Source organism: Tursiops truncatus, chromosome 15, assembly GCF_011762595.2.
Source record: "Tursiops truncatus isolate mTurTru1 chromosome 15, mTurTru1.mat.Y, whole genome shotgun sequence".
NCBI lineage: Eukaryota > Metazoa > Chordata > Mammalia > Artiodactyla > Delphinidae > Tursiops > Tursiops truncatus.
Window position 1 is genome coordinate 70,468,590 of NC_047048.1, and position 27,146 is coordinate 70,495,735.

At 44.5% G+C, this 27,146-nt stretch overlaps 2 protein-coding genes across 4 annotated transcripts in view; one reads left to right on the forward strand and one right to left on the reverse strand.

Moving 5' to 3' along the window:
- Positions 1-2,250: 2,250 nt before the first annotated feature.
- Positions 2,251-12,814, reverse strand: OSER1 (oxidative stress responsive serine rich 1). The gene is made up of 4 exons (XM_004322176.4): positions 12,645-12,814; positions 8,886-9,001; positions 5,829-5,942; positions 2,251-3,554 (listed from the first exon to the last, which is right to left on the reverse strand). The coding sequence occupies exons 2-4, from the start codon at positions 8,960-8,962 to the stop codon at positions 2,867-2,869; spliced, it is 879 nt and encodes a 292-aa protein (XP_004322224.1). The 5' UTR covers positions 8,963-9,001; positions 12,645-12,814; the 3' UTR covers positions 2,251-2,866.
- Positions 12,415-27,146, forward strand: part of GDAP1L1 (ganglioside induced differentiation associated protein 1 like 1) — a 37,750-nt gene continuing 23,018 nt past the window's right edge. Inside the window, exons 1-3 of one of the 3 annotated variants that reach the window (XR_002178103.3) lie at positions 12,415-12,667; positions 12,958-13,026; positions 14,044-16,563. The gene's annotated coding sequence lies outside the window, so the exon portion shown is untranslated. Of the gene's footprint in view, positions 12,668-12,957 lie in introns of those variants that run through there. The other 2 variants (XR_012326348.1, XR_012326349.1) reach the window with 2 other exon arrangements.

The window sequence follows — 27,146 nt, forward strand, 5'->3', positions numbered from 1 at the left end:
TCCACGATCTGCCCCTAACTCACACTTCTGGACCTCGCCTGCTTCAGGCCACAGATATCCTTGCTGTCCTCTGCCAGGAATGCTCTTCCCCCAAACATCCACATGGCTCACTCCCTCACTTTCTTCTGGTCTCTGCTCAAATGTCACCTCACAGAAGCTTCTCTGATCACCCCAATTAAAATGGCAACACCCCCCTCCCCCCGGCCCCAGCCCTTACTCTCTCCTAATTCTTCTCTCTCCGTTAACATTTTCTGCACTGAGGACATGCTGCTGTTCTAGTCCCAGCACCTAGTATAGTGTGCCTGGTGTGTTGTCAGCACTCGATAAATATTTGTTGAATGAATGTTCAAAGAACAGTTATTAAGTAAAGGGACATGTCAGGATGCCACCTTCCAAAACATCAGAGTAAAAATTCCTCAAGCCACGATCTGAATCCATTTTCCAGGATGCATTTGACAAACACTGGTCCCATAAGTTGCACTCACAAAAGGTCAAATGTTCTAATCAGGGACACATTAAAGCTGGCCCATCTGGGTGTGGGCAGAGTAATTGAGGGCTTCAAGATTCATGTTTTGAGGAAGATTTTGACTGAGATGTAAATGCTTACAACTCCTTCCTGCAAATCTGGAATGCCTAAGCTTTCATCCAAGTTTGGATTTCTTCAACAGGTTACTCGGCCATTGGAACTTGGTCCTTTTCAATCCTGACACCCCTCCTAACAACCTTGTATAAAAGGAATGTGCATGATTCATCATTCTCTGCTGACTGTTCTGTTAATATACAGAATTAAGTAAATAACCAGATCACTGGTTTGATAAGTAAACTAAAAAGGACTTAAGAGACTTAGGAACAATTTTCATTCAAGTAACATGTTCAGCCCAATTTGCTCCACTTCTCTAGTAAAAAAGGTGAAGCAAAACACTAGTTGTGGAGGTCAGGGTTGGGGAGGTAGGTAGTTTTACAACCAGAAGCTCTAATAGCCTAGGATCAGTGGTTCTCAAAGAGTGGTCCAGGAATCCATTCCACCAGGCTATCTGTGCAGTCAAAACTATTTTCATAATATTAACACAGCATTTGTCTTTTTCATGCTCATTTGCTCACAAGTGTAGAGTTTTCCAGAAGTCATATGACATGGGATGTCACAAGAGATTGCAGAAGCAAATATGAGAATATAGCTGTTTTCCATTAAGCCCAACATTAAAGAGATTTGCAAAAACATAAAACACTGTCACTCTTCTTACTAAATATTTGTTTTGGAAAAGTTGGTTTCCGATTAAAAATATTATTTATATTAACTTAAATGGATTTGTGGATTCTTCATTATTTTTAAAGGAAGTAATAGTCTTAAAATTTCTTAGTTTTAATTTCTAATATGGTAAACACAGGTAAATATAACCCACATAAACAAGAGCTCTTTGAGATCCTCAAATTTGTAAAAGAGTCCTGAGACCAAACAGTTTCAGAACTTCTGCCTCAGTTATTTGAAATAGTGCACCTTCTGTTCGCATTAAGAAAACTGTTAAGTTTCTAGCACTGTGATGACAAGGCTCTCTTGCTCCAACCAGAGTCTTCAGATATTACTAAATTTATACTAAACTAGTAACTAGCTGGGGGTCTCTCACTACTTAAGTTCAGGGCTTTTCCAGTAAATACCCTTCCCACCTCTCCCAAGAACAAATCACCTATTTATGAAGCCCAAACCCCACTGTCATGAATCAACTCCACATTAGTGGGATGTTCTAGTGAAGAGTAAAACCTATTTTGTGATCAAAATAAAAGTGAAACAAACTTTCTGTTAACACGTTAAAATGGCTGGACAAATTTTCACTAAATTTGATAGGTATGCTTAGGATGGTCCGAATTGTTATATGGCGTACGTAAAATTCACTTTGGAGCCACCTGGAAAAGGAAGGGATCAATCCTCCAGCTGACACTGAGGACAGATTTTTTTTACCAAACTTTGGAGGGAACTGTGGGGCTGGTTGGCCATTAAATACTGGATATGGCATGTATAAAATTCTCTTTGGGGGTTGCCAGGATAGGAGGGCAGTACAAAGAGATAATATCCATCCAGAACATTTGACACTGAGGTATGAGATCTACACTGCAAGTGACTGAAACGTGCCATATGTACTAAAATGCCAGAGATGGAGAAGACGCACAGCAGTTTCAAATATCACATCCCCTCCCCCAACTGAAGCAGCCCCACTCCAAGTCACTTCTCACATAAGAAACTTCATGTGACATGTCTCAGGGTGAAGAGCACCAGCAGGGGTTTATTTAGTGATGGTTAATGATTCTCTCAAACAATATAGGGCAGGCCAGCTAGTTTATTCGTATTGAATCTAAACCTTAGATCTCTGGCTTAACAATAACATAGGAAACCTTTAAAGACACAATAAATCTTGCGTTAAATCAGAGCTGGTTTAAACCAGTCATAAAACTTCTAATACTCTGGGCTGGCAACTACAGCATGACAAATGTTCAGTCCAGGTACAAAACCACATTTCATTCTCCTTGGCACCCAAATCTGAAACAGATCTGAAAAATGCTGAAAAATTATTTTTCAAAGGCTTTCACCGCAGACCCACTGCTACCAGTCAAGCAGTCATTTCTTCATCCCCCAGGAACAGTTCTGAATGAGAGGGATTGTTCTTTTGATCGGCTTGCCTTGGTGGGTACGTAAGAACTCAGAGAGTTAAATTTCAAGAATGAAGATTAACTGAGATGCCAAGAAAAGTTTTTACTGCAAGCACAGTGAGCAGAAGGAGATGTCTCCTCAACCAAGGCGGCCGCAACGTCTGCCGTTAACTAAGCTCTCCGACAAGCCTTCACTGGTTAAAGCACAGTAATGAGCTTCTTGCTCTCAGGTGTACATCATTTCTGCCATGTGGGACATTTTCTTGGGAATATACAAGTAATATTCCATGTAGCCTGACAGGTCCTCAATGGTCACGTCATCCACGAAGACTCGAGCTTGCTCAGAACAGGAGCGGGGGGAGCCAGACAGAGTTCTTGTGTGAAGCGACTGAGAGTAGTCCTCCAGCGTGGATCTTCGCTCTGGGGCTAAGGGAGGGACGTTCTGCAGGCCTGAAAAGGAATATACCTCCATATCATGCCACCTCTTACACTGGCACTCCTTGCCTACGCATGCACATGGCTTGCCCTGGTTTAGCCTGGAAACGGATTGAAAGTCAGAGAGATCATTGGCCTTGAGACTTGCTTGGGAGACCTGGGGAGCATCAGAGGAGTCTTCCTCCTTACTCTCTGATGGGAGCCTTGGAACCGAAGTTCTCAAAGGCTCAATAACTGCCCCTGTGTGATGAGTATCGAGAGAAGCTGAGCATTCTCCTGCACTGAACTCTTTCGGGGTTGCAATTCCCAGCCCACTGCCGCCATCAGGGGAGTCCGCCTGGCTTCTGTGCTTGAGCTGGCTGCTCGAGGAAGCAGCTATTGTACTGCAATGTATAAACTTTGGAGGATGAAGGACAGGAGACTTAGAACGCCGACGACGCTGGGTCCTCACTGCTCCTCGTGAAGACTTCCTTGTAGACCTAAGAGGAAAAAAATGCACAAGAAGATGTTGGAATACAGAGGTCTCCTAAAGAGATTCTTTAAGATAGTTGGAAATTTGCCACCTCTCTGGTTTATGAGTCTAAATAAGTTTCCCCCAAAGAGATGTGCCTATCTATTTTCAAGCTGCCTAAGTCTCTGTGTCTCAAAAATGTCAACATCTCCTTATTACCAAGGTATAGAAACAGGAGAGGTAAAGGGGAGTTTAAAATCGCACTTCTTGGACGAACATTTGGCGCAGAATACCTGTCTGCCCTGCCCAACCCTTGGCTTGGGAACCTCTGACCAGTGGGTCTGGAGAAGCACCCTGCACAGACAGCTTAGATTGATGCTGTTAAAACCTCAGTGTTGTGCTCCACGCCCTGAATGCAGCACAGCAGCTTTAGTACCCTGCGGGGCTAATGCTACAAACAGCCACTCTGCCGTGATTACTCAACAGAAGAGCAGATTTAGAATTCATTTCTATCACAGCTGAAAAACAGATTTAGACTCTCTGAAGTTTTCAGATATTGGGAATTATCAGACATACTGTAACGTTTTATAAAATTTTAAATAAATAAGAATTGAGGGAGTTCCCTGGTGGTGCAGTGGTTAAGAATCCACCTACCAATGCAGGGGACTCGGGTTTGATCCCTGGTCCAGGAAGATCCCACATGCCACAGGGCAACTAAGCCCGTGCACCACAGCTACTGAGCCTGCGCTCTAGAGCCTGCAGGCCACAACTACTGAAGCCTGCGTGTCTAGAGCCCGTGCTCCACAACAAGAGAAGCCACCGCAATGAGAAGCCCACGCACCACAACGAAGAGTAGGCCCTGCTGGCTGCAACTAGAGAAAGCCCGCGTGCAGCAAGGAAGTCCCAACGCAGCCAAAAATAAATAAATAGTAAAAAAAAAAAAGAATTGAGCAAAGAGAAAAAAGACTCAAAATTGCCAAGCAAATTTGAAAACAGAACCAAGTAGAACTTTAAAAACTTTGTAACTGAAATTAAACTAAATAGATGGGCTAAACAGCAGAACACATACAGCTAAGAAAAGAAAATACTGGAGGATAAATCTGAATTATTTACAACAGAGGTCAGCAAACTGCAGTCTCTGAATCAAATCCAGCCCCCTACCTGTTTCTGTACAGCCCATGGACACTGCTCCCATAGGCTAGAACTGTGAGCCAGGCAGACATGCCTGGACCCCGCTTTGCCCCTGTTCTTCCCTCCACTCCCTGTGCCCGTCTTCCTGGCCAGCAGACATGTGCGTTACACCACGGCCTGGGGCCCTCACTGGCTACCGTCTACATGTTGGGGCTCTGCTGTCAACAATCGCTAGGTACTGAGAGGTAGAATCTCAGTTTGTACCAGGCTCTCTGGAGGAGAGAGGGTGTGCTGGAATCTGGGTGCCACTGAGGCAGAGAGTAAAACTGACCCTGGCAATGCTCCCTCCCCACCCATCCCACCAGGCTCATCATTTCAGCCTCAGACTGTCTCAGCAACTGAACACAAAGTGTGTCCACCAGCCAGGATGGTGAACATCAAGCAAACAGGGCAGGGCAGGAGTTTTCTCCCTTTTTAAGTACCTACAAAATATCCCTGGATCTCACCTCTTGGCCTCCAAAGCCTAAAATATTTATTTTCTGACCCTTTACCAAAAAAGTTTGCCAACTCTTGACCTAGAAGACAGCACAGAAACTTAAGAGATTTGGAAAAATGTAAAAGTTAAGAGGTATGTAAGACAGAATAAAAAGTCTGGAGTCTCTGAAAGAAAGAATACAGTGAATGGGAACACAGATAATTTTTTAAGAGATGATGGCTGAGAAATTTTCTGAATTGATGCAAGAAGAGAATCTACAGATACAAGAAGCACACACTAAAGCAGGACAACTAACTGGAGAATATCAAAAACAATAGGAATACCTTAACAGCAGCTAGAGAACTAGGCCGATTATTTCCAAAAAAAAAAATTATTTGAAAAAAGATCCTATAAGTAACACATTTTTAAACTTAATTTAATGGACATATATAAAACCTAAGAATGATTAAAGGAGAGCCATTCTTCTCAAACACACATAGAACATTTATAAGAATTGACTACAATCCAGGCTATACAGCAAGTCTCAGCAAATTCACAATGAGAAGAAAGGGTCTTCTTTAACTGGTGCATCTTGGGTTCTATATCATAACACTCTTTTCTAGATACTTAGGAAAGAAAATTCAATAGTATGTTAAGGTGTTGGGATAAAAATCATCTGCAATGAGAAGCTCTTACCCATGCCAACTGTCTTTAGATGCACATGTGGTTTTAGGTTTGGTATCATCCACTGCTGTTCTGACTGATGCTCTGACACTTGTGCCTTCTCCAACAGACAGAGATGCTACGGACCTGAAGACAAGAACAAAGTTTACTGCTTAGAAAACCATGAAAGGAGGAGAACATATTGCTCTCATCAACCCAAATGCAACTTGTATTAATACCTTTATTATCTTTCTAGTTTGGGTTTCTCAAAAATTGCTCAGCTTTTAGTGTAAATTTTCCTCCGAAACCAAAGTTGGAGTATCCCTAAGAGCTCGCAGTTGCAAAATCATAAGCAAAAGAATGATTCTTAAGTATAACCAGCAGTGGGATATAAATAGACTTTTAGGCTGTTTATCTGGGGCAGATCAGGCCTTATGTCCAGGGAGAACGCTAACGACAATGACCACTTACTTTATATGGGCAAACCAGAGCCATGGAAACTAAGCTTAGGAGCAAAAACTTTAGGAGACTCAATCTAACTTTAGGAGACTCAATCTAAATGAATACTTTTTCAAACAGCATACAACTTATACAAAAATATTCTAATTTTTACAACCAATAAACTTGAAATATTACTCAGAGCTAAATCTCTGCAGTTTAAAATTACACAAGTAACATGGGTTCCCAGTAAAGATGAAAAAATTTAAAAGAGAGAAAAGAATCATCTATAATCTCACAACCCAGATATCACCAACATTAACATTTAACATCAACTTCTTTTGGACCTTTTCAATACACACATACATACACACATATACAGGGCTCCTACTATATATGCTGTAGTCTTGATAAATATCCTTTAGAAAGAGACAATCTACTAAGTAAAAAGATGTTCACTAAAATATAGTTTAAAATAAACTTAAATGTCTAATAATAGAAAATACTGTACTATATAAATTATGGCCAATCTGTACAATGGAATATTAGGAATTTATTAAAAATTAACTGTGCAAAGAACTCTTAATGACATGGGAGAATGTTTATAACATAATATTATGTTATGCTTGTAACGTAAGAGAAAACAGCATGGATAAACACCTGTACGTATATTATGACCTCAACTGTGTAAAAAAAGTGAACGCTGTTATTACAGATGATCTAGATATTAACTGTGGTATTGGTAAATTGTGATTTTTTACTTCCTTTTTTATCCTTTTTTTTTGTTTTTGTGATTTACCCATAATAAGCATGTATTATGTTATAGTCTGATGAAAAGGACTATGTTGTTTTACAATAAATATATAAAGATTTGTCCTGATAAGACAAATACCATTAGAAACCAAAACCTGTTGAACAGGATCATGCTAAATTCCTGGCAAGGCTTGGTTACTTTATGAGTCAGTACCTCACATGTTCCATTCGTAAATCAGCAACAATACAAAACAACTAGAAACGTATGATACACTATACAAGTCTTATTCTGCTTAGTCACAGTAATGACTCACCCCTTGTACTCTTATTTGGTTTTCTCAAATGTTCTGCACTGCTCCTTCTCTTTCTATAACTTAACTCAAAGTAGAGCGCATGCTACAAATATATAATATTTGACCATATATTGTACAGACATTTTGAAGTTTTTTTTATGTTCCAAGTAAATTTTAGGGGCATGGAACTAGCTTAATTTTATGCTCCAACTTCTTACAACATCAGGAAAGAAGTCTGTATATCAAGAGTTATATAAATTTATACACTAAGGGATACATGTACGTGTGCATTTATACATTCCTAGCATTTTCCTGATTAAAAAATATTTATTTCTATACCAGAAATCACAAAGGAATACACTATGACTGCAATCTGGAACTATTTGTTTTTCTGCTTTATTTCTGTTTCCCAAAATAGCTTATAAAGTACTAATCAATTCTAATGGCAAGATGACCATATTGGAAAATCACTAGGAGAAGATACTTATTTGAAGTATCATGGAAGCAAATGTAAGCACCTGTAACAGCTACTGTGCAAATCTATTAGCATAAATTCTCTCATTTGATAGGCCAAAAATAGTACTAGCAATAAGCAGACAGCTATAACGACAACTAACAACTATTTAATTTTACATGCACCAGGTACCGGATGTATTTCTTCATGTTGTCTTCAAGGTACCATATAAAGGAATGGTTAAGAGCAGAGGTTCTGGAGATAAACTGTCTGGGTTCAAATCCTGGCTCTACCACTTCTTACCAATGTGACCTTTTGCAAGTGACTTAATTCATCTGTAGCTCCTCTGTAAACTATATAGTATACTCTGTAGTATCTATCTTCTAAGTTGGTAGTAAGGATTAGATGATGTGTACAGAGTACTTAAGCCAGTGTCTAGGGCATAGTAAATGAATAATAAATTTGAGCAATCATTATTTACTCCTTGCTGTGGAGTGTTCAGTTTCCATTCATGAAATGAAATATTCTTATATCCATTAAAACTTTGAGATTTCTTCTGGCCTGGGGCAAAGAAGGGGGATGAAAAGAGTCCTGCATAGAACATTTTGCAAAGGGTGAAATATTAACATTCAGACAGCAGCTGGTCTGCAGGTGCTCTAATTAGTTTGGCCAAAGGGTCCAAGATTATTGATCTCAGTGACAGAACCCTAATGAACAGGTTTCCATAGTGATAGGGTCAGCAATCAGAGCCCATGAAATTGCAATGTCTGCAGAGATTCCTATTGAGCCAATTCACTTTTAGTGAAAAATACTGTGATTCCCTAGAGATGTATGAGGAACTCTCTGATGGGACACTGCCTAATGTTTGATTAAAAAGAGGTGGGGGGAGGGGGAAGGGGAACCCTCCTCAAAGTTAAGAAGAAGAACCCTCAGCCTTGGAGTACAAATGAGCACCTACTTTTCAAAATTTAACAGAAGAGTTTCTTTTATAAGTAAAACAATGCTGTACAGAATTTGGTAAAATGCCACACTATTAACATTGACACCTTCTACAAATAAAAAGAAATTTTAGAAGAGAAAGAGCTCCCCTGAGGAAATGTCTATTTAAATCTAGTAAACAATTCCCCAATAATATATTCCATATTTAATTACCCTGATGCATCCACTCTTAATTTCTTGAAAGCAGTTTGTAGACTCTCCTCCTCTCCATCCTTGGCTTCAGATTTCATTGTGAAAGTTTTACACTACTATGGATGCTCCCGTTAATACTAAAAAGAAAATAAAATGAACAAAGTGAAAACAGGTGAGTTCAAACATATACTTTTGTTAAAATCTATATTCCTGATACTACCATTGCTTGTTAGGGGGAGAAAAAGCAAATTTCTACTTCTAAAAGGAAGTTTCAATGACTAGGAAACTGTAGGTTTTATTTCTTAAGAGAAGACACATGAAATAATACAGAAAAAGTATATTTATTATGATGGAATTTAAACTGTCCAAATACTTGATGCCAATATCCTATTACACAGTTTTGGAAACTACGTCACCTAAAATCTGTGTTTAAGTATACTTTTTAACAGGAGGTAAAATCTCTCCAGTTGTAGAAGTCTAGAAACCTACAGACAAAGTGACCTCTACATCAGAAATATAAGGGAAAAGCTCAACATATAGGACTCTGAGCTTTAAAACACTACTGAGGGGACTTCCCTGGTGGCGCAGTGGTTAAGAATCCGCCTGCCAATGCATGGGTTCAAGCCCTGCCTCCGGAAGATCCCACATGCCGCGGAGCAACTGAGTCCATGTGCCACAACTACTGAGCCTGCATGACACAACTACTGAAGCCCACACGCCTAGAGCCTGTGCTCCACAACAAGAGAAGCCACTGCAATGAGAAGCCCAACGAAGAGCAGCCCCTGCTCACCGCAACTAGAGAAAGCCTGCGCGCAGCAACGAAGACCCAACGCAGCCAAAAATAAATAAATAAATTTACTAAAAGAAAAAAAAAACCACTACTGAGTGTTTGTCTCATCCAGCTCTAAACATTTCAGGTAAGAATAACTTTGTGACACATGATAGCATTTCTCTAAAGCAATCCTGACCCAGATATCAATGTTTATACTCATATTAATATTCATACCCACGTATCAAGATGTTACCATTACTAAGGCAGGATTGCAAACAAGTTTCAATGATACTGCTTACTCCACACTCAACCTTTGTTTTCTTTAGCTTCAAATACCTTCTTACAAGAATAGATGAACTATACTTGCAACTCAAAAACAAACTTAAAACAAAATTAGCTAAAAAAAGAGGTAGAAAGTAAAGGAAAAAACTGAAATTGTTCTATAGATGTGCCTTTAAATGATCACTTAATCAACTAGCTTGATTAACCAAAGTTCTCCATTTCTTCTACCCTGATTTTTATATTTAAACCAAAAAAAAAAAAAAAAAGAGATGGGAGAGAGACCAACCAAAGCAACAAGAGATACAATAGAGAAGTTAATAAATTCTTTGACTCTAGTCTCCCATTTTTTTTTACTCAGGGTAAAAAATTTCTTAATACCACATCCTGAACAAAGCATAAATCAGTCTCTATAAACATATCACAGGGAATCAGAAAGAAAAAAAGTAAAACAAAAAATATAAGATGGGGAATTTTTGAAGCGAAGAATTCACTTTACCTCCTCTATTTCTAGAGTGCCCTTAGGCACTCTCAGAGGGAGCAGTGCCTCTCTGTGGATCCTTGGATCCTCTCTGATTCTATATCTGCTCATTTCTCAGGGGTGGGTTTGATGTTATTGTGAGACCTCTAATATTCTACAGGTCACGGTGTCATAACATGTTTGATATAATGTAACCATGCAGTACCAGTGGCAAAATTAAGAAGCAAGTGATCAAGACTATTTGTTTCATTTATTAATGTGTAGAAGGTATTTTAGGCAGATCTCTCTGGGGAGCACTGAAAACAGTGTCAAAAGAATTCAGCTAGCTTTCACCTCAACTTCTTAAGACAAAAAATTTAAATACACTCCCCATATGTATTTTGCTGGTTTACTTAACCAGTACATCAATTTGAGGAAACATTATCAGTTCCACATTTCACTGGTTCCTAATTCTTCAGGATTCAGAGGAGGACCCTCTCCCAGATACACAATAATGTCCTATATACTTGGGGAGAGGGGTGAGCAAAGATCACATATTCTATTATTTTTGAAGCTCCACAGCATCTAAAAGGGTGCTTCTGTAGTCTATAAACAAATTCTTCCTGCTGAAGAATACAGGGATACAAGGGAGATACAAGGGAGAACCTGACACCAGGACTGTGAACCCTATTCCTGTAAGGACTGGAATCTCATTCCTGCCCTAACACTGTGCTAAGATGCTCTGCACCCAAACATGGGACTTTTAATTACACAGTGTTAACTTAACATTACTGCAGGTGACCTCTAGATGTTAATACAAACTCAGCTAATATTCTTGTTGACACACTAAAAGATCCATCAGTTAAAAACCAAAACAGACCAAAATAAAACTGGCTACAGAGTAAAACTTTAGGAATGAAGTTCCAACTAAACTAGTCTCAGACTTCCAGCATTTTGATTACTCACCTTTTCCCTCAGTTATATTAACCCAGGGCAAAGGTGAATCTTAGGCATGACCGTAAGAGCTAAATCAGAGCATGTCTGTAATTACAAAAAGGCTTATTATGCTCCTCCCTCTTCCCAGCTTCCCATTCACTCAAGAGCTGTACAACTAACTCCGGGAAACATGTACATGATTTGCCCTTCTTCATTAATATTAAATTTGTGGGAGGCATTCTTGCAGTTTTTACTGCTCTAACTTCTTGAAATTGAACAATCCCCCCAAAGATCAAACTTCTACTTTGTTTTAAGTCAAATCACATGGGGCCTCGGATTTTCCCTAACCTTTCAGAAAACACAAAATTCTTTTAAGTTCCTCCAACAAAAGGGCAAATTCCGGATTTTCTCTGACTTTCAACGAAGAGTATGTCTCACAATCTTATTTACATCTTGCAGTTTTAACCAATACCTCTTTGAACCTCAAGCCTAGGTCCAAATTTCCAGGACCCTGAAAAGAGCTGAGAACGATCAATAAAGGATCTGCGCGCAAGAGTGTCATCACAATGTTAAAGATTTAGAAAATTTCCCTGCCCACCAGGAAGTGTGGAATCCGGGGAAGAAAATCGCGTCCAGCAACTCTGGAAGACGCAAACAAGACTAAGTTGCAACAATCTGCCCCCGAGACAAAACACGTTCACGCTTCTCTCTACTCACTCAACCCCTACACTCTAGGTGCAAGAGCACTATGTTAATTCTTTTTACCCAGAAACTGGATCGGTCGTGCTTAAACATGGGGAAAAAGGTCGGGACCTGGGGGGTTCGGAGACAGGGGAGCTGTCCAGGGCCCTAGCCGTGCCCGCCCGGGGTCTCCCGCTGGAAAGCTGCTCCTTGAGGATACTCCCCGGGCCAGAATGAGAGACTTGGGTCAGGCCAATAGGCAAGGGATGCAGGAGGAGGCGGGGGCAGAGCCGAAGAGGCACACAACGAGACTGGGGCTCAGGAACTAGCGGGAAAGGGCGGGAAAGGGCAAAGGGCGGCCGAGAAAGGCGAAAAGAGGAAGCTACGGACGAGAGGGAGAGGGCGGAGGCGAGGGACGGGGCGGGAGCAGCGGAGGCGGGAAGGGGCGAGAGAGCGGAGCTCGGGCAGGGCCAGGCCGCAGCAGCGGAGGGGGCGCGGAGAAGCGCAGGCCCTGCCCGGCCCAGGCAGCTAGCGCCGGGGGAACAACGCGACGCGAAGCTGGACGGCCCAGAGGAAGCCGCCCGTGGCCAGACCGGGCCTGGAGGCCGAGACGCGGTGCCGCAGCGTCTCCCCGTCACGTCTGGGCACGCACCTCCTGGCGCCAGGGGCGCTCCGGTGAGCCAGTCCGGTCACTTCAGATCGTCTCTCCCCGATCGCGGCGCCTGACTGACCCGGATCTAAATCCACGGAGGGGGCGACCCGCGCCTCCGGAGTCGCACTGCGCCTGCGTCACTCAGACACGCTCCCCGCCCCCTGTTCGTGCTCCTCCCACCCCAGTGACTAGGCAACGCAGCAGGCGGTGGCTGCGCAGGCGCGGGGCGATGGCCACGCCTCTCAAATGCCTGACGCCCGCCCCTCGCGAAGCACGTGCTCCTGACGTCATTTCCTGTTTTTCTCTTCATTAGTCCCGCCCTCCGCAAAGGATTCGCTTTGGAACGGGTTTTGGGGTGTGCCTGCTTCCTCCTCTCGGTCAGGTGAGTGAGTGGGCGTTGTTCTTCGTTGTCCAGCTGCCTCCACTTCCCCGCGTCTCCCTGTGCTTGGTGCTCCACCTGGAGTCAGCGAGGCTGCGGAATTCTGCGGGGTGAGGCCGGAGTGGGGGGATTTTCACAGCGACGGAGCCCGTCTGAGCGCTTGGCCCAAGCCTCCTCGATGCTCGAATCTGGACGGCCTGCGACATCTCCAGGGCTCCGACGCCAGCCCTGGACTCCCGGGGATCTTCCAGGGCTGCAGAGAAGCAAGGAAGTATTGGACACGGTCAGGACCGTGAACGTGACGCCGGAGTTGGAACTGAAATGCCTTCGCTTTAATACGCCTGTTGTTTGACTTGAGGCAACTGCGTTTCCCTCTCTGGGCCTCATTTTCTCCCTTACGTTAAGTGAGGACCTTGGACTGTTTCAGCGAATCTCGTTTTTTTCAGGCATGGACTCCTTTGAGAATCTGGTGAGAACTGTAGAACACCTCGACAGAGAAATGCACATGCATACTAAATTTTGCAAAAAGTTTTGGACAGTCCACTTAAGTAGGTTATTTTTAGGGATCTTTTCCATTTGTATGACTCTGACGGTTGCTCAGATGGCAGGCAGAGAAGGGGTGGGCTGAGCAACAAGCTGCCACTCCCTCCAACACCGAGACTGGTTCTGCTGCGCTAGCTGTGCCCCTCCTCACTCACCACGCCCCAGCTCCACGTCTGCACTTCTCAGAGCTTTATAGGAAAAGATGGCTTTCCTCAGTAGAATGGGCTAGAGTTGGTTATGGCCCAACCTTCGTGTGAGGTTGTCACCTGAACCAAAACTTGACCCTCCCACTCCCCAATACCTTAGCTGTAATCACCTAACTAGATAGGCTGCTGAGAATAGCTTAGTATATTCAACTTAACTACAGCCAGATCTTGGAATGCCTGGCCCATGCCTGGGAATGGAATCTACAGGTCATTGGATAAGGTTGTTAAAGCATGTCGCGGGTAAAACATTTTAAATCCTTCTTGTTCATAGGAGAGGCTCAGTAACTGACAAGGGATGAAAAAAACCTATTGGGACTTACCCGGTGGCGCAGTGGTTAAGAATCCGCCTGCCAATGCAGGGGACAGGGGTTGGAGCCCTGGTCCGGGAAGCTCCCACATGCGGCGGAGCAACTAAGCCCATGCACCACAACTACTGAGCCTGTGCTCTAGAGCCCGCGAGCCACAACCACTGAAGCCCGCGGTGCCTAGAGCCTGTGCTCCGCAGCAAGAGAAGCCACTGCAACGTAGAGTAGCCCCTGCTTGCCGCTAGAGAAAGCCTGCGTGCAGCAATGAAGACGCAACACAGCCAAAAGTAAATAAAATAAATTTATTTTTTTAAAAAAAGAAAGAAAAAGTCCTGTTAATTGTGAAGTTCCAACATCAAACCTAATGATGCTAATAATGACTACCCTGTACTATGCAGCAGCCATGCACATGTTCACACATTTAATATTCCTGTGTTTTTACACATTTTACAGATGAGGATGACTGGGACTCAGATATTAGGTATCTTGTTCTAGCTCCCGTTCTGTGTCACACAGTGCTAGGAAGTGACTGAGTCAGGATTTAAACAGTCTCAAAAGCCTGGTCACCCACTGCTGCCCATCTCTCAACATCTCTTATAAAAGAATAAGCAACAGGAAAGTATTGGGATTTCCCTGGTGGTCTGGTGGTTAGGATTTGGTACCTTCACTGCCGTGGCTGGGGTTCAATCCTAGGTCGGGGAACTGAGATCCCACAAGCTGTGTGGTGTGCCAAAAAAAAGGGAAAATGTGCATTTTTTCCATCAGAAGATGTCAAGGGAATTTCATCAAGACCAAATACATGTTTTTAAGCTGTCATTTGAAAGTATTCCTTCGGGTAAAACCACACATCCTTGAGGGCAAGGACTGCATCTAGATCAGTTGAATTCCCAAAGCCTAACACAGTTCCTGGTTGGTTAGTTCCTAGGTACGTACAGTTTTGGTGAATTCTTCATTTTACCTTATTTCCACCCATACAGCGTTAAAATCCTAAAAACTGAAACGTCTTCAAATGCTTTGTTTTAGGTAAGCATGTCTCCATCATAAAGTTGGGTGCTTTCTGAGGATGTGGCTCATTGATCGGGGAGTATTTGGAAGGCGAGAACCTCTCGGGAATAAAGTCTGTTAACTCACACTACCTGATGTGGCCAGAAATTTCAAGTCATTAGATATAGGCCTGATTCACTGTGTGGTACCTCATGACAGAATGAGAGAGAGAAGCCACAAAACGTGACCTGAGGGAACAAAAAGCCCGATCTGCGCTCCTACATCAGTGACACAGGATCTTTCCAGCCAAAGAAAAAGCCCTGAACTTATGTGGAGACTATATTCAGGAACTTAATGCACATAGTAATGCCATCTAACCAGAAAGCTATGGTAGCTGTAAAATTCCTTTAACAGTATACTTCCTTCTTGGTACATGAACCTTATAAGTGATTGAACAGAGGAAACCTAGTTCCATCAAATTATACTCAAAAGCAATCAATTTATATAGGAAGGTAACTTTTTTTTTTTTTTTGCGGTACGCGGGCCTCTCACTGTTGTGGCCCCTCCCGTTGCGGAGCACAGGCTCAGCGGCCATGGCTCACGGGCCCAGCCGCTCCGTGGCATGTGGGATCTTCCTGGACCGGGGCACGAACCCGTGTCCCCTGCATCGGCAGGCGGACTCTCAACCACTGCGCCGCCAGGGAAGCTCCCCACTGGCTTTTGAGACCTGTAACTGGGGGCTTTTGGCTCCTTTGACAGTTGATTTTAGCAGCACGGCCCTTCACAGCAGTCTCTTGTTTGGGGAGGAATAGGCGAGAGGTGGGGAAGTGGAGATTAACTGTGTTTTCCTGTCATTCTATTCATAGCCCCCAAACCTATTATGATCTGTTAGTTGATAGTTGCCTTCCTCAAATATTGGCTCACAGAAAGGGGAGGGAATGGGAATTTCGGGATGCCTTGATAAGTGACCTCACTCTATCCCTCTAGGCACTGGTTCTGGTTAAATCTGCAGCAGCTTGAGTCCCAGGACTCAATCCTCAGAGCCTGGAGCGGGGATGGGAGGCTTTTCCTGGTAACTATTGATCACCAGCAGGGGGAGCGCGAGGATCGCAGATTCTCTTAAATGTGATTAAAACCCTTTACAGAGTAGAGTGGGTTTTCAAAACTGTTGAAGACTGATAGTTATGAATCACTTGCCTTCTAACTCAAATTTTCATTCAACTTTGCAATTTAAACTGTATGATGACATCAGGAAAGTATTAAGGCCAAGAATTAGAATCAACCAGTAAAGCTACAGAAGAAAAGAATCTGTAAATGGTGAGGACAGGAAGGGATTATTGAGAAGAGCTACTGGGGTGCTGGTAATACTGTTTCTTGATCTGATGTTGGTTATAGAAATGTGTTCAGTTTGTGAAAATTCATCAAGCTATAACACATAGTATAGGTACATTTTCTGTATATGTATTAATTTTAATAAAATGTTTTAAAAACTAAAAACAAAACCTCTATGTATAACACAAGATATGTATTGGATTAGGGTGACTGTTCTTTTTACCCCATAAATCTTAACCTTTCGGAGTCACAAGACCCTCTGAAAAAGACCCAAGGTTAAGAACTTTTGCAGCAGCAAAATGGAGAAAAGGAGCTAAGCACATGAACAGATAGTTCACCAAAAAAAGAAATACAAACATATGAAAAGATGCTTACTTTCAGTCTTCAAAAATTGAATGCTTGTTAAAAGTGCACAGAGATACCAATTGTAACCTATCTGGTTGGCAACAATTCCAAAGTTTGAGAGCACATTCGGTGGGGTTGGAGGTAGGGGGTGGGCAGTAGGCAACAGGCTCGCTCAGATATTACTGGAGGGATTGTGAAATGACAAGTCTAGGCATCCACCCTGTAGATGACATTTGTAGATCCATGCAATGACTTATGTAAAAGGTTAGCCATTGCAGCATTGGTTGTAAGAGCAAAAAGATTGGAAACAACCCAGATGTCCATCTGTACAGGACCGGGCACAGAAACCGTGGTGCGGCTCCATGCAGAAGCGCTAGGTAGCTGGAAACAGAGGAAGCTCTTTGTGGACTGAGGAAAGCTCTCCAAGATACAGTGAGTAAACAACAAACAAACAAAAAACCAAGATGTGAGCTAAGAATATATATTTGTATTACTTGTGTGTGAATAAAGAAACACTGAAAAGGTATACAGGACAGCAAGAGAAGCAGGTCAGAGCATGGGGGGGCGGGGGAGCCAGACTTTGCACCGTGGACCTTGGGTTCTGATGTTTGAATCCTGAAGTATCTTACCTACGCCAAACAACAGCCGCGGCAGGTTTAAAGAGCCCTGCTCTGAAGCTGTTGAGCTAAGCTTCTAGGCTCTCATACTTGTTATATCTGCCAACTGCGCAATGGCTGGGTTTGGTTTTTTAACTTTGAATGAAGCTGTGTCTTGATGAGAGTCTTCAACTTATTCTGCATTTGAGCTGCTGTGTCACGGTTTCCTGGCTCAGACTCAACTCCCAAGAATTCTTTCCTTGCCCTGCCTGTGCTCTAAACCAGTCTGCCGCCCTCTCAAGGGTTGACATCTACCTATAATTCATGAGCATCTTATTCTGCCTGAGGGAAGAGGAAAAGGTTTCACCAAAAGAGTGCTCCTGTGCCCTCAGATGCCATCTGAGACCTTGGTCTTCGTCCGTTCACCTTTGCCTGTCTCTACCGCCATTCTTTTCCCTTCCCACCTCCTTAAAGTGTCTTCCCTCCAAGACCAGCCCCCACTGTAACGTCACTTTGGTTCCTGTCTCTTGCACCTTCTCTGGAAACTCACACCATTTTTTCTGTACGTGCAAACATACATCATGTCTTCTCCTGTATTTAAAAAAACAAAAACAAAACAAACAAAATAACCCCACAAAACCCAAACCCACAAAGCCCCTTTCTACCTGGATTCCCCCTAAGTTCCCGTCCTTTTTCTCCCCATTAGACCATAGTCAGTGTCTCTCCTTTGATTCTCATTGTTCAGTCTGCTGCAACCAGACTTCCATCCTCACTGAAACGCTTCTGGCCAAGGGCAGGAGTGGCTTCCTTGCTGCTGAATCCAGCAGCCCCTTTCTCAGCTCTCACGTTGCTTGAGTTCTGAGCACTGGCTGACGCTGGTCGTGGCCTCCTCCTCAACTCACTCCCCTTCCAGCTTCTGTGGTCCCTGCGCCCAGGGCCGTCCTCGCTGCCTGTCCTGCTCCGTCTCCTCCCCAGGCTCCTCTTCTGCTCGTCTGCGGTCCTCAGGCCTCGCCGCACCATGCTTCTCACCTCATTCACTCCCTGGGTGAGCCTGTGTCAGAGAATAGAGAAATCCACTCTGACTAGCTTGAGTGGAAAAGGAATTTACTGGAAGGATATCAGAAAGCTCACTCAACAAAAGGGAATGCTGAACAGCCAGGCCTCATCAGACTGGGGACACAGCCTTTGCCAGGGCCCAGGAATTCGCAGGCAGCCCCTCGCCATCAGATGCCACACGTTTGTGATCCCTCCACGCCGCTCTGCACAGGATTCAGGTTCTGAGGGGAGAAGCCCTGGGTGGCCCTGCAGCAGCCGTCAGCCTTTGTCCCCCACTACCAGTACCCGGGGACGACCACTGTCAGCATTTTGTCGCAGTGCTGTGATGTGCCTAGGAGCCAGGCTGGCTCTGTTAGAAGTCCGGCTTCACCACACCCACCCCTCTGTGTGGCCTTGGACATGCTGCCCAAGCCCCTGTGCCTCCATTTACTGCTCTGAAAAATGGGGGTAATGACAAGACCCACCTCAGAGGGCTTGGAGAGGATCGAGTGAGTGATTTGATAGGACGCTGCCAGGTTCCTGGTGAGTGTCCAACAAATGTTAGCTGCTATTATTATTATTATTTTAAATGTACCTATTTTTTTAATTTAATTATTATTTTTTTGGCTGCATTGCACAGCATGTGGGATCTTAGTTCCCCGACCAGGGATCGAACCCGCACCCCCTGCAATGGAAGTGTGAAGTCTTAACCACTGGACTGCCAGGGAATTCCCTAAATGTATGTATTTTTATTGCTGATAAACTATGTATACAGTTTTATATTCTGCTTTTTTTTCATTAACTATTGTAAGCATCTTCCATGGCACAAAATATTCCTCAAAAACATTTTTTTTTTTTTTTGGCCGTGCTGTGCACCATGCGGGATCTTAGTTCCCTAACTAGGGATCAAACCCATGCCCCCTGTAGTGGAATTGTGGAGTCTTTTTTTTTTCTTTAAATTTATTTATTTATAATAAATAATAAATTATTTATTATAAATATTATTATTTATAATAAATAAATTGTTTTTGGCTGCGTTGGGTCTTTGTTGCTGCGTGTGGGCTTTCTCTGGTTGCAGCGAGCGGGGGCTACTCTTCGTTGCGGTGCGTGGGCTTCTCATTGCGTTGGCCTCTCTTCTTGCGGAGCATGGGCTCTAGGCACGCGGGCTCAGTAGTTGTGGCTCGCAGGCTCTAGAGCACAGGCTCAGTAGTTGTGGTGCATGGGCTTAGTTGCTCCGCAGCATGTGCGATCTTCCAGACCAGGGCTCGAACCCGTGTCCCCTGCATTGGCAGGCGGGTTCCTAACCACTGCACCACCAGGGAAGTCCAGGAAGCACAGAGTCTTAACCACTGGACTGCCAGGGAAGTCCCCAAAACATAATTTTAGTGACCGAATTCTAGTCCATTACTTATATTCATAATTTCTTCTGGAGTTAACCATTCCTTTATTTTTGGACAGTTGTGTCTGTGTGTGTTGTATATGTGTGTGTTTGCTATAGTAAAGAACTCTGAAAAACAGCACATACTATGTGATTCCATTTATATAAAGTGCAAAAATAGAAGTAATCGATGCTGTTAAAAGTCAGGACTGAGGTTATATGGTGGGGTGGGGGGCAGAAGTCACTGGAAGAGTGCAGGAGAGGGGCAGCCTGTGGTGCTGATGACATACAGTTTCTTTATCTGGGCGCTGGGCCCATGGGCCCGTTCTAGTTGTGAAAATTCATCAAGCTGTATTCTTAGGACATGTGCATTTTTCTGTATGTATACTATACTTCAATAAAAACAAGAATAAAAATGAAAAGAACTCTGAGCTGAAAAATCCTTGTTTGTGTGTATATATACACATAAAAATGTGTGTGTATATATATCTAAGAATGATTATTTACTTAGAGTAGAATTTTACACCTGGAACACCTGAGTGAGAAGGAATGAGCTGTTTAAAGTCGCCAGTAACGCACTGATAAATTGCCTAAAAGAAAGGTTATCAGCCATTCACACACTCAGGGTCCACCTCCCTACACCCTCTCCAGCAGTGAGATGATCTTGTTTAAGTCTGCCTGTTGTAGCTGTCATTCCTTTATAAGGTCACTTTTATTTACCACATTTCACTGAGATGGTAGGAGATGGTTCCCTGCCCAAGGTGCTTCTGCATATGTTACCTTTTATAATGTTAATAAATTAACTGAGGAGTCCCATAAACCCTGGATAGACATATTAACTTGCTTCCTGCCAGGACCATTTTCCCGTGTGTGGAAATATAACCCGTGGCGCTGGTAGTACATTGGGTTTTCTTGTTTCCCTGTTCCCCCTGCCCTAAGATGTTTAGCGCATGGCACCTCTTCCTGGGGACAGCACAGTTCCCCAATCCCAGTAATAGGCTCTAAAGGAACCTGGCTCAGGTAAGTTACAAGCTTAGATGGACAGACCCATTAATCTGAACTCTGCATGTGGCCTTCTCTTCTCAATATACCTGGCCAATCTTTGTCCATATTTCAAATTCAGATTTCCATTCAATGTACTGCTCTCACTTGCAGTTACCCTAGCAGTGTTATTCTAACCTCACAGAAAGAGAGCTTTGTTAAAATGAACTACTGTTTCTAAGTCCTTTGTATTTTGCAAAATGCATTCACACATGACAGCTTGAATCCCCAAAACAATTCTGGGAGGTAGGTATGTTTATCTCCATTTTACAGTTGAGGCCCAGAGAGGTGAAGCCACTTGTCCGGCTGGAGATTGTCAAGGTCAGATCTTAAATCCCTGCTCTTCCTAAAGCATGGGGCCTTCAGCAAAGGAGAGCCAGAAGGCTGAGAATTACTTCGGGGATAGGAGAACCCGCTTTGGTTGAAGGAATAATTGCTGAAGAGGAGTTGAGGATTAGAGGCCACAGAAGGAGTGCAAGCATGTTAGGCCTGTGGTTATGAGAGCCTGTGGCTGGACCTGCTCTCGTTATTATGGGGCCCGGGGGTGGGGGTAGGTCTCTGGGACTCCAGAGACCAGGGCTCCCTCTTGCTCTCTCCAGGGCCCCCATTTCTACCGCTTCCTGCTGCTCAGCCCTTGGGCAAGTCACTGTACTCTGAGTCTCAGTTTCTCCACCTGCAAAATGGATATAACTACCTCTCTCTGCCAATTTAGAAGAATTACTTTGAGGATCTGGTGAGATGGGGCATATGATGCTGCCCTGGGAATTTTATTTTATTATTTATTTATTTTTGGCTGCTTTGGGTCTTCTTTGCTGTGCGCAGGCTTTCTCTAGTTGCGGCGAGCAGGGGCTGCTCTGTTGCGGTGGCTTCTCTCACTGCGGAGCACAGCCTCTAGGCACGCGAGCTTCAGTAGTTGTGGCACACTGGCTCAGTAGTTGTGGCGCACGGGCTTAGTTGCTCCGCGGCATGTGGGATCTTCCCGGACCAGGGCTCAAGCCCGTGTCCCCTGCATTGGCAGGCAGATTCTCAACCACTGTGCCACCAGGGAAGTTCCGCTGCCTTGGGAATTTTAAAGTGTGGGGCACAAGGAATCCCTTAAGCCGTGTCAATTGTGCTGAGCTTGAAAAACCCTGACCTACGCCTTTGCCAGTGCTGGATATTGCCGTTCTTTTTAATCTTGCCAATCTGGTAGTTCTAAAAATGATACCTTATTTTACTTTGTACCTCTTCGGGAGAATGGAGTTATTTTTACTTCCTCCTTAATATATTATTTGATTTGTTTGTTTGTTTATTTTTTGGCCGAGGCTCACGGCTTGCAGGATTTTAGTTCCCCAACCAGGGATTGAACCCAGGCCCCGGCAGTGAAAGCGCTGAGTCCTAACCACTGGACCTCCAGGGAATTCCTTGCAGTTGTCATAATGAACATGTAATATTTTTGTATTTTTTTGAAAAGCCATTAAAGGCTTTTTAAAAAGCTATACCTCTTTGCTGGTTCGTATGCAGTCTATTCTTAAGGTTTGATCATGTAAGTGCCTGCTTGTTTTTCCCCGATAAGGTGTAGCAAGAAATCCTCAATGTGGGCCTTGAGAAGCTGTCAATATTTCAGGTTCAAGTCCCCCATCCTCTGGCTTCAGAATTTCTCCATTTCTCTTCCAAAGTACCTTCTTCCAGCAGACACTCAGGCCCAGGAGCCACCTCCGAGGATCATTTTAGTCCAGAGACACTCCTCACCACAGACCAGGGCTCCAAGACAAAAGCTTTCCCAGGCTGACCTTAGGGCACCCGAACACCTGCCATGGACTCAGCTGCCCAGACGCCAGGAAAAATAAAATCCTCAGGCTCCTTTCTTAGCTGTGAAACCTGAGATCCATTCACCCTGTGCACCTCCCAGGCATTGCAGCCAGCCAAGGCCATGGGGCTTCTGCAGAACCTGGGGCTGCTGGTATCAGCTCTGGTGCGTCAAGGATGTGCTCACATTTCCCTCCTCTGGGTCCTGTCCAAATGGAAAAGGGCTAGAGCCCTGCCCCAAGCCCAGCCCAGCATGGCAAGGACCCCTAGAGAAGGGTCCCACTCCTTTTACTTGGCCCAGAGCAAGCCATAGCCAGCCTGAAGGAAGTGTCCATGGAGGACTGGTTGGTATTACCTGGATCCTCCTGAGAAAATGTCCCACGTGGCAGAAATGGCGTAGGCTTGCCTGAAGCCTTTGCACATGGCCCAGTAGCAGACTTTCAAAGTGGGCAGGCAGCTCCTCCTGGCCCAGGGCCAGGCAGGCAGGGCTTCTGCCCGTGGTTCTATGCCTTTGATGTGCAGCTCACTGTGGCTTTACAGGAAGTAAGGGCAGATGTGAGGCTGCCTCGTCTATTGGCTCTGTCCACTCTCTGGAATCCACACAGATCCATTCACACAGTGGGATGGAATGTCCACCCTGTGAGGCCATGGATGCCTGAGACGCCCCTGCATTGTTGACTTAGAAAGAGAGAGAGAAAGAGAAAGAGAGACTTAGAAAGAAAGAGAGAGAGAGAGAGAGAGAGAGAGAGAGAGCGCGCGCTGTTAAGAGGCTCCCGGAGGGAAGGGAAGGGAGTGATGTGAGGGAAAGAACACCCACCCACAAGTCAGGGCCTGAGTTCTGCTCCTGCCTGGCTCTTTCTCTGGGACACATAAACCACTTTACTTCTTTGGGCCTCAGCTTTCTTGCTAATCGGTTATGGATAGCACTAACTCTTTTCCAGTTTGCAATTTTCTTAAATAAAAACATTGTCAATTAGATAAAGCTGGCTAAAATAAATGAGAGATTTTAAATGAAGTTTAGAACCAGTCCAGTTCCTGTTGGTTAGTTTTTCTTATTCAAAAGTAATAAGTGCTCAGAACAGGAAAAAAAAAAAAAGAAGATACAGCCAAGCGAAAAGTAGTTCATAGAGAATTCATAGAGAACACCCAGAATTCCACCGATCCAGAGACCGTGCTTGTTGGTGTCTTGTTGGGATCCTTCCAGAAAAGAGGTTCTTAACGTGTGTTGGTGGATGGGCTTTGGGGGAAGAGAGCCCCTGAATGATTTAACAAACCCCCCTCATGAGCCATTTAGGATGTTTCCATTATTTTACCATTACAAAGAATGCCGTGCAGAGAGAAGCCAGATGAAAAAGAATTAGAACTTAATGAGAAAACAAGAAGAAAAACAATCTGAACACCTGACAAAAATGCTTTAAAGGGCACAAAAGGAGTGCACAAAAATTACCATTCAGAGACAAAGGATTAGTGCTCATTTTCAGCCATTTACATTTAGGTCAACAAATATTTACCAGGCAGATGCTGTTACATGCCAGACCCTGTGCCAGGTGCTTCCCACCTGAAGAAGAGATCTTCTTCAGGTGAAGCAACCAATCCCACGGTCTGCTCCTCAAGTCAATGCCCAGCATCTGTGATGTCCTGCCCTGGCAGGAAGGGCCTGCCAGCTCCCTGTTGAGTCATTGACCTGTGAGCATGCCCAGACCTTCCAACAAAGTATCCGTGAACAGATGGCCACGGCATGGGGGCAGCAAGGCCCAGACCTTTGAGGACAGACTATGCTGGTGACACTAGAAAAGGTTCTGCAGCCTCAAGAGGGGATGAGTGGGGATGGAGAGAAGCTGAGTCAGCCCTGACTGGAGGATATAAACTGCTGTCCTCCCTGCAAAAAGCCCGTGTGCCTGAGAGCAGTGCTTTTCCCACTCGTGTGTGTTGATCTCCTGGGGGTCTTGTTAATTGTGGATTTCGATTTAGCAGGTCTAGGGTTGGGCCTGAGATTCTGCATGTCTTACTAGTTCCCAGTGATGTGCTGATACTTCAGACCAGACTTTGAGTAGCAAAGCCCTAGGGCAGTGGAATCACAGTCTCCTGGAAGAACTTTAAAAATATGGAAAGTTTGGGGCTTCCCTGGTGGTGCAGTGGTTGAGAGTCCGCCTGCCGATGCCGGGGACATGGGTTTGTGCCCTGGGGACACGGGTTCGTGCCCTGGGAAGATCCCACGTGCCGCGGAGCGGCTGGGCCCGTGAGCCATGGCTGCTGAGCCTGCGCGTCCAGAGCCTGTGCTCTACTGATTCAGAATCTTCTGGTCCATTTATTCAGTAGTTCTCAACCGGGACTGCATGTTAGAATCATTTGAACAGTTTTTTAAAAAGCCGATTCCCAGGGTCAAGAATCACGTGATAGCCTCCCTTCTTCCTTCCCTCCCTCCCTCCCTTTCTCTCTTGCGGCTTTAGTTTGAAAGTCTCCCGCAGGTGACTCTGATGACCAGCCCAGTTTGCTTGGGGACCAGAGGCAGTGTTTCTGAGTCCTGGCCGCACATCAGAGTCACCGGAGAGCTTTACAACATGTCGATATCAGGGCCCCTCCCCACAGACCAATTGATTGAGAATTTCTAGGGGCTGAAGCAAGTGGTTAGCGTTTCACAAAGTTCCCAGGGTGCAGCCCCAAGGGTAGAGACTGATATAAAAATCATCTTGGGATTCTCAGTGGAAGTACAAGTTACCACACTCTCTGCCGAACATTCAGTTCAAGGTCTGGGGTGAGGGCCAAGAACCTGTATGTTTAACAAGAGATGCTCATGAGATGGCAAGTTTGGGAAACGTTAAGGCAGAAAAAAGATCCTTGGGTTGGAGTCAGAAAGACAGTGCTCCTGGCTGTGTGACTTCTCACAGGTCACTTAGCCTCTCTGAGATTTGTATCTCCATTGATAAACCAGAGATGATAATAACTGCCTGAGGCAGGGATGGATAAGATCTGTTTACCCATCCATAGGACAGTTGTTGGAAAGTGGCTGCTACAGGCCAGGGACTCACATACCCAGCTCTGCTTTGCATTTAAGTGGGGCAGCCACAGGGTTCTGTCCAATGGAATGTGAGCAGAGTGAGGAGTGCTCACCTGGTGTTCTGCTCTCTCTTTACTATCTGCCCATAAAGATCTATGCCCATTGGATATCAATGCCTGGGTGATCTTGGAAGCCGCAAAGGCAGGTTGACAGAACCCCCTGCCACTCCCCCCACCGGCTGCTAATTGGACTTAATGTGAGTGAAAAAAAACTTCAACTGGGTAAAGAAAGTCACTGGGATTTGGCAGTTTAGCTGTTACAGTAGCTAGTGCTATATTAACTAACACACTGCCTCGAGGATTGTGGCAAAAACTAAGTTATCAAAAGCAGAGGCTGCAAACAAACTACACGAGGGCTTAGCTCTGGCTCACAAGTATGTTTGTTACAAGACCAACTTGGGGTCTATGAGTCGCCACAATCCCCACCACACCCTGTGGGATCATACCTGGCCGGCCTCATATTTACGGCATTTATGGCATTTCTCTGATCTCTGTGGCTTCCTGAGTCAGCGGGCCCTGATGTAATAGATGTAGAAGTTAGATGTATTCGCTGTTAGGATTTTTCACAGTGAATTCCTTTAGGTGACTTTTAATTCCCAGGAGAACCATTCATCCTGCCCAGAATTTGGAAGCAAAATCTCCTGAGTGATCCTTACTGGCTGAAGGATGTCGTCCAGCCCCACCCCACCCTGTGACCATTTCAGCATCTGTTCTATGGAGGTAGCAGGAGGAGGAGAAAAGAACTCAGGTGCTGGGACTTCCCTGGCGGCCCAGGGGTTAGGACTTCACCTTCCAATGCAGGGGGTGCGGGTTCGATCCCTGGTCAGGGAGGTAGGATCCCACATGCCTCGTGGCCAAAAAACCAAAACATAAAACAGAAGCAATATGGTCACAAATTCAATAAAGACTTTAAAATTGGTCCAAATCCAAAAAAAAAAAAAATCTTTAAGAAAAAACAGCAACAAAACCTCAGGTGTATCTGGGGATCAGGTAGACGCGGATCCCAGCTCCAGCTCTGCTGGTTCCTAGGTGGTGATACGAGGTGAGACATTTTCTGTTTGCCGAGCCTGTTTTCCCCTCTGTCAAGTGTGGACATTAATACTCTTCTTGTGGGATTTCTGTAAAGGACCTGGCTAAAGGACACTGAGATGACCATGTTAATTCCTCCCTCTTTTCCTGTAGTGTGGGGACCAAGACCGGCTTTGCCCCCAGTAGTAAGGGGAAATCCAGTAGTATCTCTTTTTTTATCAACTTTGAATTCTTCTTTTTTTTTTTTAATTTATTTTTGGCTGCGTTGGGTCTTTGTTGCTGTGTGCGGGCTTTCTCTAGTTGTGGTGAGCGGGGGCTGCTCTGTTGCAGTGCGCGGGCTTCTCATTGCAGTGGCTTCTCTTGTCACAGAGCATGGGCTCTAGGCCCGCGGCCTTCAGTAGTTGTAGCACGCGGGCTTCAGTAGTTGTGGCATGCGGGCTTCAGTAGTTGTGGCAAGCGGGCTCTAGAGTGCTGGCTCAGTAGT